Source organism: Daphnia magna, linkage group LG7 (assembly GCF_020631705.1).
Source record: "Daphnia magna isolate NIES linkage group LG7, ASM2063170v1.1, whole genome shotgun sequence".
Lineage (NCBI taxonomy): Eukaryota > Metazoa > Arthropoda > Branchiopoda > Diplostraca > Daphniidae > Daphnia > Daphnia magna.
The window spans coordinates 7,033,958-7,050,507 of NC_059188.1; the positions used below are offsets into that span (position 1 = coordinate 7,033,958).

General features: G+C 40.7%; 2 protein-coding genes, 1 long non-coding RNA gene and 3 pseudogenes across 4 annotated transcripts; 3 read left to right on the forward strand and 3 right to left on the reverse strand.

Moving 5' to 3' along the window:
- Positions 1–37: 37 nt before the first annotated feature.
- LOC116932735 (extensin-2) lies at positions 38–981 on the reverse strand (the record flags this gene model as incomplete). Its single annotated transcript, XM_032940568.2, is given in 1 exon segment — positions 38–981. A coding segment is annotated over 1 exon segment (822 nt), but the record flags the coding sequence as incomplete, so codon positions are not given.
- Positions 982–1,621: 640 nt separating this feature from the next.
- LOC123474392 (dolichyl pyrophosphate Man9GlcNAc2 alpha-1,3-glucosyltransferase-like) lies at positions 1,622–6,286 on the forward strand. Of its 2 annotated transcripts, XM_045176509.1 has the most exons (5): positions 1,622–2,019; positions 2,095–2,273; positions 5,242–5,449; positions 5,509–6,081; positions 6,152–6,286. In XM_045176509.1, the coding sequence occupies exons 3-5, from the start codon at positions 5,283–5,285 to the stop codon at positions 6,195–6,197; spliced, it is 786 nt and encodes a 261-aa protein (XP_045032444.1). In that variant the 5' UTR covers positions 1,622–2,019; positions 2,095–2,273; positions 5,242–5,282; the 3' UTR covers positions 6,198–6,286. The 2 variants fall into 2 exon arrangements, with proteins under 2 accessions (XP_045032444.1, XP_045032443.1); XM_045176508.1 differs by lacking the exons at positions 1,622–2,019; positions 2,095–2,273 and having other exon boundaries at positions 5,509–6,280.
- Positions 3,190–5,003, reverse strand: LOC123474502 (annotated as a pseudogene).
- A 20-nt stretch (positions 6,287–6,306) lies between the features above and the next one.
- Positions 6,307–6,616, forward strand: LOC123474408. Its single transcript, XR_006649218.1, has 2 exons — positions 6,307–6,440; positions 6,507–6,616. It is a non-coding gene; the product is annotated as an uncharacterized LOC123474408 (long non-coding RNA).
- A 3,197-nt stretch (positions 6,617–9,813) lies between these two features.
- Positions 9,814–16,483, forward strand: LOC123474503 (annotated as a pseudogene).
- Positions 11,406–13,311, reverse strand: LOC123474403 (annotated as a pseudogene).
- Positions 16,484–16,550: the final 67 nt, after the last annotated feature.

Genomic DNA, 16,550 nt, shown 5'->3' on the forward strand with positions numbered 1-16,550 from the left:
CAAGTTTTATAAAGAGAAAGAAATTAAATGCGAAGGGTTAACGAGGACATTTTTGTATGAAACATCTCATTTGACATTAATGTTATACTTCAAGAACGACTGTGATGAACCAATAAATATGGGAGATGAAATGTTCAGCGCTTTAAAAAAACTTGGCCTCTAATAGTATTTAGGAGCTGCTTCAGTGTAGTAGCTTGGGGCAGAGTAGTACTTTGGAGCCTCAGTGTAATAGCTGGGAGCCGAATAAGTGGTGGTGTAGTATTCGGGCGCCTTTGTGGTGTAGTATTCAGGTGCTTTGGTGGTGTAGTACTGTGCCTCAGTCTGGTAGTAGGTCGGAGCCGGATAGTACTTGGGAGCCTCAGTGTAGTAAACAGGAGCAGCGTAAGTGGTGGTGTAGTATTCAGCTTTCTTGGTATAGTAATCCGGGGCTTTAGTTGTGTAGTATTCAGCAGCCTTTGTGGTGTAATATTGGGGAGCCTCAGTGTAGTAAGATGGAGCAGCATAGGTTGTAGTGTAGTAGCTTGGTTCAACGTAATACGAAGGAGCAGCAGTGGTGTAGTAACTGGGGGCAGAGTTATACTTTGGAGCCTCAGTGTAGTATGTGGGCTCCACGTAGTAAGACTGAGCAGCTTCTGTGTAGTAAGTTGGAGCAGCATAATATTTGGCTGCTTCTGTTGTGGTGTAGTAGGCAATAGTAGTGGTGGTGTAGCTGGGTGCAGCATAATATTAAGGAGCCTCAGTGTAGTAGCTTGGTGTAGCGTAAGTCATTGTGTAATACTCCGGTGCCTTTGTTGTGTAGTAATTGGGTGCCTCGGTGTAGTAACTTGGAGGAGCGTATGTTGTGGTGTAATAAACTGGGGCCTCTGCGTAGTAACGTGGAGCCGAATAGTACTTGGGGGCTTCGGTGTAGTACGTCGGAGCAGCATAGGTAGTGGTGTAGTATTTTGGTGTAGTATTTTGGTCCGTAGACCGAGGCGGAAGTTAGTTCCTCATTGAATGGAATTATGGTACTTGCTGATGGACGCAAAGTACACAAAGAAAAGGAGTGTGAAAACTCAAGTAAACTGGGCAACTTCGATTTACTTCCCCAATTCTTAGCAGAAGAATGCCCCACCTGACCATTTACGTGAACCTTCGCACAGTCCTAATCGTTTCTACGTTACTACCCCGTGGGTAGATAATTTCGAAACTATCGGGACTGCAACCGGGACTCACGTCAAATTTACTTGTTTAGCGGGGGTGGCAACTCCCAAAACCGACTTTCTTCCTACTCGAGTTTCAATACTTACCTATCATACTTACCGCTTCATCAAGTCTTTTATACTGTCTCATAGTTGATCCAAAAGAGCTACAGCTCATTATGGCGTCAGTTTGGCTTTAATGCTAAATTTCGCAAACACGGTGAACTAGATTGACAATAATAAAAAATGAACTTTATTCGTCACTTGCTGTGTTACTTATTATTAAGAATCTCAATTATGCTAAACAAATTTTGACACGCAAAAAATGCTACAATAGAAACGGAAACGGTTGCACTCACGGATCGTGACTGGAACAAGTATACCAATCCCGCCATAAGACCTAGAAGTTACTCTTCGGTTGCCACCAGGTGGCATATGAGTAGCATATTTCTATGAAATCTTTTGATGGCTGTCTGCTGTCTGCTTAACTGGGCATTGATGGCAGGTTAATTTTTAAAAAGTTTGTACTTCAAATATAGGAACTATCTTGCTTTCGGCGGATTATTCTCAGTTGGAACTTCGAATATTGGCGCATTTGAGCGAAGACGCAGGTCTTTGTTCTGTTCTAGCCAACCCGATGGCGATGTTTTCCGCGGCATTGTATCGGTTTGGAAAAAGAAAAAGCAAGAAGAAGTCAGAGACGATGAAAGGCAAAAAGCGAAACAAATCTTCTACGGGATTGTTTACGGCATGGGATGTAAAAGTTTAGCCGAACAGTTGGAAGTCGGGGAAGAAGAGGCTCAACTCTTTGTGAACACTTTCCACGCAAGGTATCCTAGTAAGTTAATCGTGTGTGTTGTCGATTCTGGATATAGCCTAATCTTTCTAATCTGATTACATCAATGCCTTTTAGGTATACAAAGCTTTATAACAAACACAGTTAACCAGTGCCGCACGAATGGATTTGATGATGTTGATGCCTAATTTTCTTGACAGGTCAACCGATGTGGAAAAAAATTCAGGAGGAAAATGAATTGAGCTGCTGACATTGGCCTATTCTGGAATACATCAGTTTGCATCATAATCAGAAAGGTAATATTGCCTCTTTTAATTCCTTATCCAGTTGTAGCTATGACTTGAGTCTGCGTAGATAAATTTCTTAGCTTTATTTGAAATTTGAGGCTGTGATAACTTTTTGAAAACGACAAGATATTTTCTAAACTAAAGCTTCACTAGATCTACCCAAAAGCAAGCAATCTTTATTTCAACATATAGATAGCAATTACTTGTTACACCAAAAGTACCCCGCCAGGGTGTGTTCTGTTATTTCCCGCCCGAATTATTTTGGGTAGCTTTTTTTCTCAGAATTTATTAATCACATCGTCATGGTTTCAACTGCGCTAGGTTGGTTTACGTTAACGATCACATCATCGCCGTGTCTGATCCTTTTCGATTGCACTACATGATGCAGCGAGTGTGGGTGTATGTCGAAAATATAAATTACGCAGAAACCTCCATAGAAGGGAAACTTGTGTGATTAGCATCACACACACACACACACACACAAGAGAATCCAAACACATCCTTTGTTATTCAGATTATTTTCCTCTTTTTTTTTTTTTTTATGTGTAAGGACAAGAGAAGGAAAACGCTGGAACTGTGTGCTACAATCATGATTCTTCTTATATTCTCCTCCGCTGGAAAACGATACTTTATTGTGTCATGACCAAGATGCTTAACAGGCGTCGGAAACAAAAAAAAGAGGTTTGTCTTCCAACAAATGAATACAGACTTACTTGACTCCCAATTACAACTCGAAAGGTCAAGCGTTGGAATGGGATTGGCCCCCATTGCAATGCAAGACTGAATAGAGAGGTAAGAGCCCTCAGCTGATGTCACGATGTGGATCATATAGTACAGCAATATGATCTCCGTCCGGGCAGGTCTGGAGGTTACTCGATAACAAGTCAATCAAGTGCTTAGCGCAACCCTTTTTTTCTTTTTTTTCTTTTTCAATAACTAAAATCCAAACTGGCTAACCAAAACTTCTAACATCTAGTCCGAATATTTGAGCATTTCCTTTTAAGGGAATTTCAGATTGAAATTAGGAAATTAACATTAGTGATGGAAATGCAAACTAAAAAATTTTACGCTACATCCTGCTACGCAATTAAAAACGGTAAAGATAAGTGGATTTCAACCTTGCCCAATTCAATGTTAATTGGCAAATGCAATCAATTGAAGCAATGTTCTATGCTACGCAACTAAATAGCTATATAAATTATACCAGACTGATGAATACCAATGATGTAAATCTCACTAATGTTCTAGTGTATAAATGCGTTCAGCAATTACAATGTTGTAGGGAAACAAATCGCTTTCATTAGCTTTATTTGATACAAAATAAAAAGAACGAGGGGATTTGTTAACGGCATTGTATCTGTATTCAACAATTCATTTGGAAACATTCGTATGGAAAACGACTAGTGAATGCATAAATGGAAATACTTATTTTGGAACGAGGACTGTAAATGATAAAATCAAATCTGAATATTCCATCATCGAGCTTGATGGACAGCGCAATTTTCACGATTAATAGTACTTGGGAGCATCAGTGTAGTAGGATGGGGTTGCATAGGTAGTTGTGTAGTAAGCTGGAGCCTCGGTGTAGTAGCCGGGAGTAGCATAGGTTGTTGAGGAGCTTCGGTGTAGTAAACCGGAGCGGCATATGTTGTAGTGTAGTACTTCGGGGCTTGTGTATAATAGCTTGGGGCAGCATATGTTGTAGTGTATTGTGGAGCCGAATATTTGGGAGCCTCAGTGTAGTAAACTGGAGCAGCGTAAGTGGTGGTGTAGTACTTGGGGGCCTCGGTGTAGTAGCTTGGGGCACCATACGTTGTGTATTCGGATGCCTTTTTTGTGTAGTATTGCGGAGCCTCAGTGTAATAAGCTGGAGCGGCGTAAGTGGTGGTGTAGTATTCAGCTTTCGTCGTATAATACTCCGGGGCTTTAGTTGTGTAGTATTCAGCAGCCTCAGTATAGTAAGATTGAGCAGCATAAGTTGTGGTGTAGTAGCTAGGTTCGACGTAGTACGAAGGAGCAGTCGTGGTGTAGTAACTTGGGGCAGCGTAGTTCTTCGGGGCTTCAGTGTAGTAGGTCGGCTCGGAGTAGTAAGATGGGGCGGCTTCAGTGTAGTAAGTTGGTGCTACGTAATAATTGGGCGCCTCTGTAGTTGTGTAGTACGACACGGTTGTCAGTGTAGCTTGGAGCAGAGTAATATTTTGGGGCCTCGGTGTAGTAAACTGGTGAAGCGTAAGTTGTGGTGTAATACTCAGGGGCCTTTGTGGTATAGTAGGTGGGAGCCTCGGTGTAGTAGCTTGGAGTGGCATACGTTGTCGTGTAATATACTGGCGCTTCTGTGTAATAGCTCGGTGCGGAGTAGTATTTTGGTTCCTCCGTATAGTAAGTCGGAGCTGCATACGTGGTGGTGTAGTATTCAGGAGCCTTGGTGGTGTAGTATTCAGGAGCCTTGGTGCTGTAATACTTGGGAGCCTCGGTGTAGTAAGTGGGGGCCGCATATGTTGTGGGGTAGTACTCGGGCGCCTTTGTAGTGTAATAACTGGGGGCAGCATACGTCGTGGTGTTGTACGGCGCAGCAGTGGTGTAGTACGGCGCAGCAGTAGTCGTCTGGTATGAATAACTACCGTACTCGGAAGAAGACGAATCCATCGGCACACCCATGGTCCACCCAGCCATCAGTGACACGACAGCCAGTAGCAGCATAATACCATAAAAAGCTGCTGCAATCAAACCATTGGTTTTAATAAATCAGTTACATAATTGCATTCATCAAAACTTTCAACAATCAATCCACCTCTATATACAACATACAAATCCTTTAACTCAACAATTGCATTGTCATATTAACACACAAAAAAGGATGAGACAAGTTGAAATGTATACTTTACCCATCATTGCAGGCTGCGACTTGAAGACACTAAATTAACTCAGCTATTTTTGTTTTTTTGTTTGGTTTTTTCGTTTTGTTATTTATTTTTAGTGATTTTCGTCATAGTAGTCATAGCGTAGTAAGGATTCACTATGGAGGTCCCTTACAAGTTAGAAGTGATTGCTTTGACTACAATCATCATTAAACTGGGTGTCTCAGTTTTCCCATATTCTGGCAAAAATCAACCTCCAAAATTTGGAGATTATGAAGCTCAAAGACATTGGATGGAAATTACGGTTAACTTACCCATACAGGATTGGTAGGTTTGATGTCGAGATAGGTTGGCTGATATTATTCATAGGATATCCATCTCATCAGGTATAGAAATACAACAGACAATGATTTATTGTACTGGGGACTGGATTACCCTCCTCTCACAGCATATCAAAGCTACCTAACTGGATCGGTGGCTAAGAAAATCAACCAAGACTATGTAAAACTCCATGTGTCTCAGGGATTTGAAAACTTTGACCACCAATATTTCATGAGGATGTCCGTCCTTGTGTCTGATTGTATTTTCTTTGTCAGTGCACTTTATTTTTACATTAGAAGCTTGAAGATGAGTAATAAGTACAAATGGGTTTTCTTTGCTTTGTCCTCACACTCTGGACTCACCCTTATAGATTATGGTCATTTTCAGTACAATTGTGTTTCGTTGGGGTTGACCTTGTGGGCAATCATTTTTGTTTCTCAGGGAAAGAATGTGTTAGCAGCAATTGCCTTTTCAGCTGCCTTAAACTTTAAGCAGATGGAGTTGTATCATGCAATACTTCTATTTGCTGGCTTCTATTTGCTGGCTTCCTGTCAACCTAAAGGTTCCTCACTTCCCTCCCAACTAAAGAATTTGGTCCAGATTGGCGCTGCCACAGTGGCGACCTTTGCAATCATTTGGTATCCATTTCTTCAAATTCATGATTGGCTTTTACAGCAAGTCATCGTCAGACTCTTTATTCCTTTTCAGCGTGGAATCTTTGAAGACTATGTCGCCAATTTTTGGTGCACGCTAAATGTTGTGATCAAAATCAAACGACTATTAAACCCAACCTCAATCGCCTCGGGAACTATCACCTAGGCCATGCCCGTGCCTGAAAGAAAAGTCAGGACGTTGATTCGAATGGATTCGAATGCAACGAGCACTAAGTACGGTCACATTATTGGAGGAATGACCGTGTGCTTGGTTCGTGATTTGGAGTCACAAGTGATAGCTGCAAGCTGATATCACTCGAACCACTGCACCAACCCGACTAAGCGTATACTTACCTATCATACTTACCATACGAAATTTGCTTCATCAAGTCTTTTATACTGTCTCATAGATGATCGAAAAAAGCTGCAGCTCATTATGGCGTCAGTTTAGCTTTAATGCTAAATTTCGCAAACACGGTGAACTAGATTGACAATAATAAAAAATGAACTTTATTCGTCACTTGCTGTGTTACTTATTATTAAGAATCTCAATTATGCTAAACAAATTTTGACACGCAAAAATGCTACAATAGAAACGGAAACGGTTGCACTCACGGATCGTGACTGGAACATGTATACCAATCCCGCCATAAGACCTAGAAGTTACTCTTCGGTTGCCACCAGGTGGCATATGAGTAGCATATTTCTATGAATATGAAATCTTTTGATGGCTGTCGTTCGGCCCGTTACATTGGCGATTGTATGGAAGTGAAAATGACTAGCTGGTTGGTTACTACAGTCAGTATGTCGTATTGTGCACGTCATATTCGCCTTGTTTTCTGTAGATGACAGAAAACGGCAGAAACGACAAGAAGACTCATGCCTGAACAGATTCGTTCTTTTCTGTTATAATCTAGTAAATGCTTTTGTATTGTACAAATGCAATTTTAGTTTCGATCGAACTGATCACACCGGAATCTTTTCAGCCTTGTTAGATTGTGGGGTAAATGATGTCGCTGTGCGCACTGCAAAAATGTTTTTCTTTTTCTCGTAGAAGCCGACTTTGAATAAAATGTAAAACAAAACAAAAACTCAAGCAATCATTTTAGTTTATATTGTTATGAATTGGATTCTGGGAAACTAATTCGAAGGCAACGTTATATCCACTTCAAGAGAAACAGACGAATGATTGTCGTCGGAGAGAAAAGGAGGGAAGAAGCGGGAAGAAGAGCAAAAAGAAAAAGGGATGGCATTGAGTTTAGTACAGCGAAGACGAGTGCAGACGTTCTGGGGTAGATGGCTAGCTGGGAAAGTGTGGCTGGCTTTGCCCAGCAATCGAAGGTGTGATGGCTTAAAGAGAGAGAGAGAAGAAGACAGGAGAGAGCGAGAGAGACTGAAGGTGAAATACAGAGAGAGAGGCGCCAGGCATAACGATATAAATATGTAAAAATTTGCCATGTTGATTGAATACTGGCTGATGGGTAGGTCGAATGAGGTTAAGGCTATGTTACCCCCAAAAACAAAGATTGTTTTTCTTTGCTATTTTTCAATCTTGAAATTTTTGTTTTGGGGGTTATGGGCTTATTTTGAAAACGGCCCTTAAGATTAGTTTACTTGATTGCGCCTTCCCAATTATTGCTGCTTATTCCCCCGCCCCCATGCGTTTGGATAAATCAACAGCTAAATCTAATAGTCTACCCTAACGGACATTAACTTAGATGAACTCGCTGCAGCTCATTCCGACTTCTTAAAGCCGCATCATCACCACAACTTTGAGCAGTCCGAGGGTCACGACAAGAATTTATTTACATTTCTGCCTGATTTATATAAAACAGAATTAAAACATATTTGTGATGGTTAACTGCAGAGAACGTGAAAAAAGAATGGGTTTGGTCGTCCTATTAATCCACCGTTTATAATTCATGTGGACACCTAATTTCCTCCATTTGGAGTTTATAGCCTTTGCTTTCCATGTAACCAGCCAGTGTGGTCATTATTCCAATCGTTATTCAAACTTGCGTCACTCTTTCATCCATCGTCGACCTGCAATTAGCATTAGATAAACACTCATTAGTAACGCATACGGTATCACGCATAGTAACGGCGCTATAGCGAACCAACACCGTTACCAAACGAAAAACGTTTTATCAAGTCTTTTATACTGTACCAAAGAGACTGGCAAAACGCTACGGCTCTTTATGGCACAAGTTTACGTTTCATGTTAAATTTCGCAAACAGAATAAACTGAATTGACAATAATAACAAATGAACTTTATTCGTTACTTCTTTTTTATTATCTATTGAATAGAATCTTGTTTATGCTAGATAGATACTTGCATATGAAAAACGCTACAATAGAAAAATCGTATGGTCTATTGTTAATCACGGATCGTGAATGGAACGTGTATCAGTCCCGCCGTAAGACCGGGAAGGTTCTCTTCGGTTGGCACTAGGTGGCACGTGAGTAGCACGGGACCGATGAGGCAAGAATTCGAAGTCCATTTAGGGGGGTTGGGGGGGGTTTGTACCTTGCTTTGGGGTTGTAGTTAGGTATTTTAACGTAGGCACAAGATGGGCATGTGGGCGGGCAACTTTCACCGCAAAGACCATTACAAGTATGTCCGCAACGAAACATTTTCTTGCACGGTTTGTCACACGGAGCTCGTTTACAAAACTCATAACAGGGGTGGTCACAAACTTCATGAGGACACTCCCATTCACACTTTTTTCGCTGGCAGGCGTCGATAAACAAGGGAGTCGACGAGCAGGCACACCGAATTTGCATTACATGATCATTTGATATGAGATTACATCCTACTGTGCTTTGTTTTTCCCCCTTTTCTTGAGTTGTGACAAATCATTAATCAAAACGAACCGAAAGTTTAGTTTTTGATTAGAAAAGTATTCGAACGCTAAATGCAAAATATAACAAAACGCTTATGATATTAACTTCAAGATGGAACTATAATGCAAAAAGATTTTTTTTTAAGTTTTTGTTTATTTTTTTTAGATCTCAAAAAGTTCACGGTTGAGCGTCGTAGGGAACTGCCACCTAGGCCATGCCCGTGCTCCTTTTTGGTCCGTAGACCGAGGCGGAAGTTAGTTCCTCATTGAATGGAATTATGGTACTTGCTGATGGACGCAAAGTACACAAAGAAAATGAGTGTGAAAACTCAAGTAAACTGGGCAACTTCGATTTACTTCCCCAATTCTTAGCAGAAGAATGCCCCACCTGACCATTTACGTGAACCTTCGCACAGTCCTAATCGTTTCTACGTTACTACCCCGTGGGTAGATAATTTCGAAACTATCGGGACTGCAACCGGGACTCACGTCAAATTTACTTGTTTAGCGGGGGGTGGCAACTCCCAAAACCGACTTTCTTCCTACTCGAGTTTCAATACTTACCTATCATACTTACCGCTTCATCAAGTCTTTTATACTGTCTCATAGTTGATCCAAAAGAGCTACAGCTCATTATGGCGTCAGTTTGGCTTTAATGCTAAATTTCGCAAACACGATGAACTAGATTGACAATAATAAAAAATGAACTTTATTCGTCACTTGCTGTGTTACTTATTATTAAGAATCTCAATTATGCTAAACAAATTTTGACACGCAAAAAATGCTACAATAGAAACGGAAACGGTTGCACTCACGGATCGTGACTGGAACAAGTATACCAATCCCGCCATAAGACCTAGAAGTTACTCTTCGGTTGCCACCAGGTGGCATATGAGTAGCATATTTCTATGAAATCTTTTGATGGCTGTCTGCTGTCTGCTTAACTGGGCATTGATGGCAGGTTAATTTTTAAAAAGTTTGTACTTCAAATATAGGAACTATCTTGCTTTCGGCGGATTATTCTCAGTTGGAACTTCGAATATTGGCGCATTTGAGCGAAGACGCAGGTCTTTGTTCTGTTCTAGCCAACCCGATGGCGATGTTTTCCGCGGCATTGTATCGGTTTGGAAAAAGAAAAAGCAAGAAGAAGTCAGAGACGATGAAAGGCAAAAAGCGAAACAAATCTTCTACGGGATTGTTTACGGCATGGGATGTAAAAGTTTAGCCGAACAGTTGGAAGTCGGGGAAGAAGAGGCTCAACTCTTTGTGAACACTTTCCACGCAAGGTATCCTAGTAAGTTAATCGTGTGTGTTGTCGATTCTGGATATAGCCTAATCTTTCTAATCTGATTACATCAATGCCTTTTAGGTATACAAAGCTTTATAACAAACACAGTTAACCAGTGCCGCACGAATGGATTTGATGATGTTGATGCCTAATTTTCTTGACAGGTCAACCGATGTGGAAAAAAATTCAGGAGGAAAATGAATTGAGCTGCTGACATTGGCCTATTCTGGAATACATCAGTTTGCATCATAATCAGAAAGGTAATATTGCCTCTTTTAATTCCTTATCCAGTTGTAGCTATGACTTGAGTCTGCGTAGATAAATTTCTTAGCTTTATTTGAAATTTGAGGCTGTGATAACTTTTTGAAAACGACAAGATATTTTCTAAACTAAAGCTTCACTAGATCTACCCAAAAGCAAGCAATCTTTATTTCAACATATAGATAGCAATTACTTGTTACACCAAAAGTACCCCGCCAGGGTGTGTTCTGTTATTTCCCGCCCGAATTATTTTGGGTAGCTTTTTTCTCAGAATTTATTAATCACATCGTCATGGTTTCAACTGCGCTAGGTTGGTTTACGTTAACGATCACATCATCGCCGTGTCTGATCCTTTTCGATTGCACTATATGATGCAGCGAGTGTGGGTGTATGTCGAAAATATAAATTACGCAGAAACCTCCATAGAAGGGAAACTTGTGTGATTAGCATCACACACACACACACACACACAAGAGAATCCAAACACATCCTTTGTAATTCAGATTATTTTCCCTTTTTTTTTTTTTTTTATGTGTAAGGACAAGAGAAGGAAAACGCTGGAACTGTGTGCTACAATCATGATTCTTCTTATATTCTCCTCCGCTGGAAAACGATACTTTATTGTGTCATGACCAAGATGCTTAACAGGCGTCGGAAACAAAAAAAAGAGGTTTGTCTTCCAACAAATGAATACAGACTTACTTGACTCCCAATTACAACTCGAAAGGTCAAGCGTTGGAATGGGATTGGCCCCCATTGCAATGCAAGACTGAATAGAGAGGTAAGAGCCCTCAGCTGATGTCACGATGTGGATCATATAGTACAGCAATATGATCTCCGTCCGGGCAGGTCTGGAGGTTACTCGATAACAAGTCAATCAAGTGCTTAGCGCAACCCTTTTTTTTTTTTTTTTTTCTTTTTCAATAACTAAAATCCAAACTGGCTAACCAAAACTTCTAACATCTAGTCCGAATATTTGAGCATTTCCTTTTAAGGGAATTTCAGATTGAAATTAGGAAATTAACATTAGTGATGGAAATGCAAACTAGAAAATTTTACGCTACATCCTGCTACGCAATTAAAAACGGTAAAGATAAGTGGATTTCAACCTTGCCCAATTCAATGTTAATTGGCAAATGCAATCAATTGAAGCAATGTTCTATGCTACGCAACTAAATAGCTATATAAATTATACCAGACTGATGAATACCAATGATGTAAATCTCACTAATGTTCTAGTGTATAAATGCGTTCAGCAATTACAATGTTGTAGGGAAACAAATCGCTTTCATTAGCTTTATTTGATACAAAATAAAAAGAACGAGGGGATTTGTTAACGGCATTGTATCTGTATTCAACAATTCATTTGGAAACATTCGTATGGAAAACGACTAGTGAATGCATAAATGGAAATACTTATTTTGGAACGAGGACTGTAAATGATAAAATCAAATCTGAATATTCCATCATCGAGCTTGATGGACAGCGCAATTTTCACGATTAATAGTACTTGGGAGCATCAGTGTAGTAGGATGGGGTTGCATAGGTAGTTGTGTAGTAAGCTGGAGCCTCGGTGTAGTAGCCGGGAGTAGCATAGGTTGTTGAGGAGCTTCGGTGTAGTAAACCGGAGCGGCATATGTTGTAGTGTAGTACTTCGGGGCTTGTGTATAATAGCTTGGGGCAGCATATGTTGTAGTGTATTGTGGAGCCGAATATTTGGGAGCCTCAGTGTAGTAAACTGGAGCAGCGTAAGTGGTGGTGTAGTACTTGGGGGCCTCGGTGTAGTAGCTTGGGGCACCATACGTTGTGTATTCGGATGCCTTTTTTGTGTAGTATTGCGGAGCCTCAGTGTAATAAGCTGGAGCGGCGTAAGTGGTGGTGTAGTATTCAGCTTTCGTCGTATAATACTCCGGGGCTTTAGTTGTGTAGTATTCAGCAGCCTCAGTATAGTAAGATTGAGCAGCATAAGTTGTGGTGTAGTAGCTAGGTTCGACGTAGTACGAAGGAGCAGTCGTGGTGTAGTAACTTGGGGCAGCGTAGTTCTTCGGGGCTTCAGTGTAGTAGGTCGGCTCGGAGTAGTAAGATGGGGCGGCTTCAGTGTAGTAAGTTGGTGCTACGTAATAATTGGGCGCCTCTGTAGTTGTGTAGTACGACACGGTTGTCAGTGTAGCTTGGAGCAGAGTAATATTTTGGGGCCTCGGTGTAGTAAACTGGTGAAGCGTGTGTAATACTCAGGGGCCTTTGTGGTATAGTAGGTGGGAGCCTCGGTGTAGTAGCTTGGAGTGGCATACGTTGTCGTGTAATATACTGGCGCTTCTGTGTAATAGCTCGGTGCGGAGTAGTATTTTGGTTCCTCCGTATAGTAAGTCGGAGCTGCATACGTGGTGGTGTAGTATTCAGGAGCCTTGGTGGTGTAGTATTCAGGAGCCTTGGTGCTGTAATACTTGGGAGCCTCGGTGTAGTAAGTGGGGGCCGCATATGTTGTGGGGTAGTACTCGGGCGCCTTTGTAGTGTAATAACTGGGGGCAGCATACGTCGTGGTGTTGTACGGCGCAGCAGTGGTGTAGTACGGCGCAGCAGTAGTCGTCTGGTATGAATAACTACCGTACTCGGAAGAAGACGAATCCATCGGCACACCCATGGTCCACCCAGCCATCAGTGACACGACAGCCAGTAGCAGCATAATACCATAAAAAGCTGCTGGAATCAAACCATTGGTTTTAATAAATCAGTTACATAATTGCAGTCATCAAAACTTTCAACAATCAATCCACCTCTATATACAACATACAAATCCTTTAACTCAACAATTGCATTGTCATATTAACACACAAAAAGGATGAGACAAGTTGAAATGTATACTTTACCCATAATTGCAGGCTGCGACTTGAAGACACTAAATTAACTCAGCTATTTTTGTTTTTTTGTTTGGTTTTTTCGTTTTGTTATTTATTTTTAGTGATTTTCGTCATAGTAGTCATAGCGTAGTAAGGATTCACTATGGAGGTCCCTTACAAGTTAGAAGTGATTGCTTTGACTACAATCATCATTAAACTGGGTGTCTCAGTTTTCCCATATTCTGGCAAAAATGAACCTCCAAAATTTGGAGATTATGAAGCTCAAAGACATTGGATGGAAATTACGGTTAACTTACCCATACAGGATTGGTAGGTTTGATGTCGAGATAGGTTGGCTGATATTATTCATAGGATATCCATCTCATCAGGTATAGAAATACAACAGACAATGATTTATTGTACTGGGGACTGGATTACCCTCCTCTCACAGCATATCAAAGCTACCTAACTGGATCGGTGGCTAAGAAAATCAACCAAGACTATGTAAAACTCCATGTGTCTCAGGGATTTGAAAACTTTGACCACTAATATTTCATGAGGATGTCCGTCCTTGTGTCTGATTGTATTTTCTTTGTCAGTGCACTTTATTTTTACATTAGAAGCTTGAAGATGAGTAATAAGTACAAATGGGTTTTCTTTGCTTTGTCCTCACACTCTGGACTCACCCTTATAGATTATGGTCATTTTCAGTACAATTGTGTTTCGTTGGGGTTGACCTTGTGGGCAATCATTTTTGTTTCTCAGGGAAAGAATGTGTTAGCAGCAATTGCCTTTTCAGCTGCCTTAAACTTTAAGCAGATGGAGTTGTATCATGCAATACTTCTATTTGCTGGCTTCTATTTGCTGGCTTCCTGTCAACCTAAAGGTTCCTCACTTCCCTCTCTCTAAGAAATATCTCGGGGTTTTTACCGAGAAATAACTCGGTAATCAACGTCCAGACTTTTTTGTCGGCATTTTTTTACCGACAATTTAAATCGGGAAAACAGTGGTAATCCGAATACTATTGTCGATTTACCTTTATTTTCCCAAAATTTGGGGGGTGTATTCACCCCCTTCATTCTCAAGGTCCAGACGTCTGGTTTCCCCCTTCTACCCCTACTGTATTCTTGTATTTTCAAGGTCTGTCTGTCTAAATGTGTGCAGACGTCCTTCATCATCATGCAGTACTTTGTAATATCATAAACGGTTAAGACATTATTTTAATTGTTATTGAATAACATTAACTTAAAAATTTTTATTTCTAAAATATTTCTAATAATTTTATTTAAAGCCAACTATTTAATTTTTTCTCGATAGTTTAAAACTATTATCTCTCTCCGAGCTACTATTCGTTTAGCTCCGAGCTGGTGGTTTTCGGGGGATTCGAACCATAGCACCAGTACGTCTTTTTCATAGAAGTCTGATATTTTACCACTGTGCCACATTGACTGTTATATGTGCATTATAGAATGCACTATATTGTGAGACATGTGTAGGGTGATAGAAAAATTTTCGGGAAAATTTTCATAGAATTGAAAATCTTATATGTTATGTATATGAATTAGACTTTTGGCCATTAACGCTCCATATAAATTGATTTTACGATTGTCGAATTGTCGAAAAAAGAATTGCAAATTAACAACTGCAATCATTCTCTTCATCTTGAGGCCAAAATGGAAAAAATGTGCCTCCCCGTTAAAAAATCCTTATTTGTTAGGTTAACCAATTTGCCAAACCTAAGGGAAAACTACAGTTTTTTTTGTAATCCTTCATTCTTACAAAAACAATACAAACAAAAATGTCCCCCACACCTAGGATAAAAATCAGTTAGGTAATTAGGCAAGGCCTCTGGCAATGCTTTTGTTTACTTTTCTTTGTTACGATCGCCAACCCGCCCTAATATGTTTGTCCTTCAATCGGAATACCGTGATTGATTGTCGGATATTTTTCTTAGCCTTTAAAAAATCATATTGTAGGGATTTTGGCGTAAAATCAGTGAAAAACCGACAAGTATATCGGTAAAAATGTACCGAAATGTAATCTTGGAATTTTTTCCCGACATATTTCTTAGAGAGCTCCCAACTAAAGAATTTGGTCCAGATTGGCGCTGCCACAGTGGCGACCTTTGCAATCATTTGGTATCCATTTCTTCAAATTCATGATTGGCTTTTACAGCAAGTCATCGTCAGACTCTTTATTCCTTTTCAGCGTGGAATCTTTGAAGACTATGTCGCCAATTTTTGGTGCACGCTAAATGTTGTGATCAAAATCAAACGACTATTAAACCCAACCTCAATCGCCTCGGGAACTATCACCTAGGCCATGCCCGTGCCTGAAAGAAAAAGTCAGGACGTTGATTCGAACGGATTCGAATGCAACGAGCACTAAGTACGGTCACATTATTGGAGGAATGACCGTGTGCTTGGTTCGTGATTTGGAGTCACAAGTGATAGCTGCAAGCTGATATCACTCGAACCACTGCACCAACCCGACTAAGCGTATACTTACCTATCATACTTACCATACGGAAACGGTTGCACTCACGGATCGTGACTGGAACATGTATACCAATTCCGCCATAAGACCTTTTAGGTTCGAACTCTTCAGTTGCCCCCCTGGTGGTGAATTGTACAACTAACATAGGAGTGACTGTCCTCCTACAGAAGAGCTGCAGGGATGCAGAGGCGGATGCTAGACTTCTTCACGAGAAGGGTAAAGAGATGAGAAGACAAATCCAATACGGTAATAAGTATGGACTATGGAGGGTAAGCTACGCTTTGTCGGGTTAGTACAGTGGTCCGAGTGAAAGCATGTGCATGTGTTATTAAAATTTTTAAATTTTTTTTTAAGTTTTCGGTAGCACTGAGGGTTGTCGGTAGCCCGCATTTCTCGCACCCGCTCAATAGGTAGCCTACTCTGACGCGATAAGATCACGTCAGCATGCACTTATCCCTTGTTACTTCAAATCACAAGCCAAGCACACGGTCAGTCCTCCGACACAGTGACCGTACTTAGTGCCCGTTGCATTTGAATTCGTTCGAATCCATGACCCGACCTGAGCAACTAACTTCCGCCTCGACCTACGGGCCAAAAAGGAGAACGGGCATGGCCTTTTGGGCAGTTCCCGACGGCGCTCAACCGTGATTATGGTCTAAATATATTTGGAATTTGTACTAAGACCCTTTTAGTGTTAAGAAAACATATAAAGCCGTTGTATGGTAAAG

Coding starts and splice junctions, on each gene's coding strand:
- LOC123474392 (XM_045176508.1), top strand. CDS start 5,283: ATGGAGGTCCCTTACAAGTTAGAAGTGATTGCTTTGACTACAATCATC. Junction 5,450..5,508: donor AACTTACCCATACAGGATTG/GTAGGTTTGATG, acceptor CCATCTCATCAG/GTATAGAAATACAACAGACA.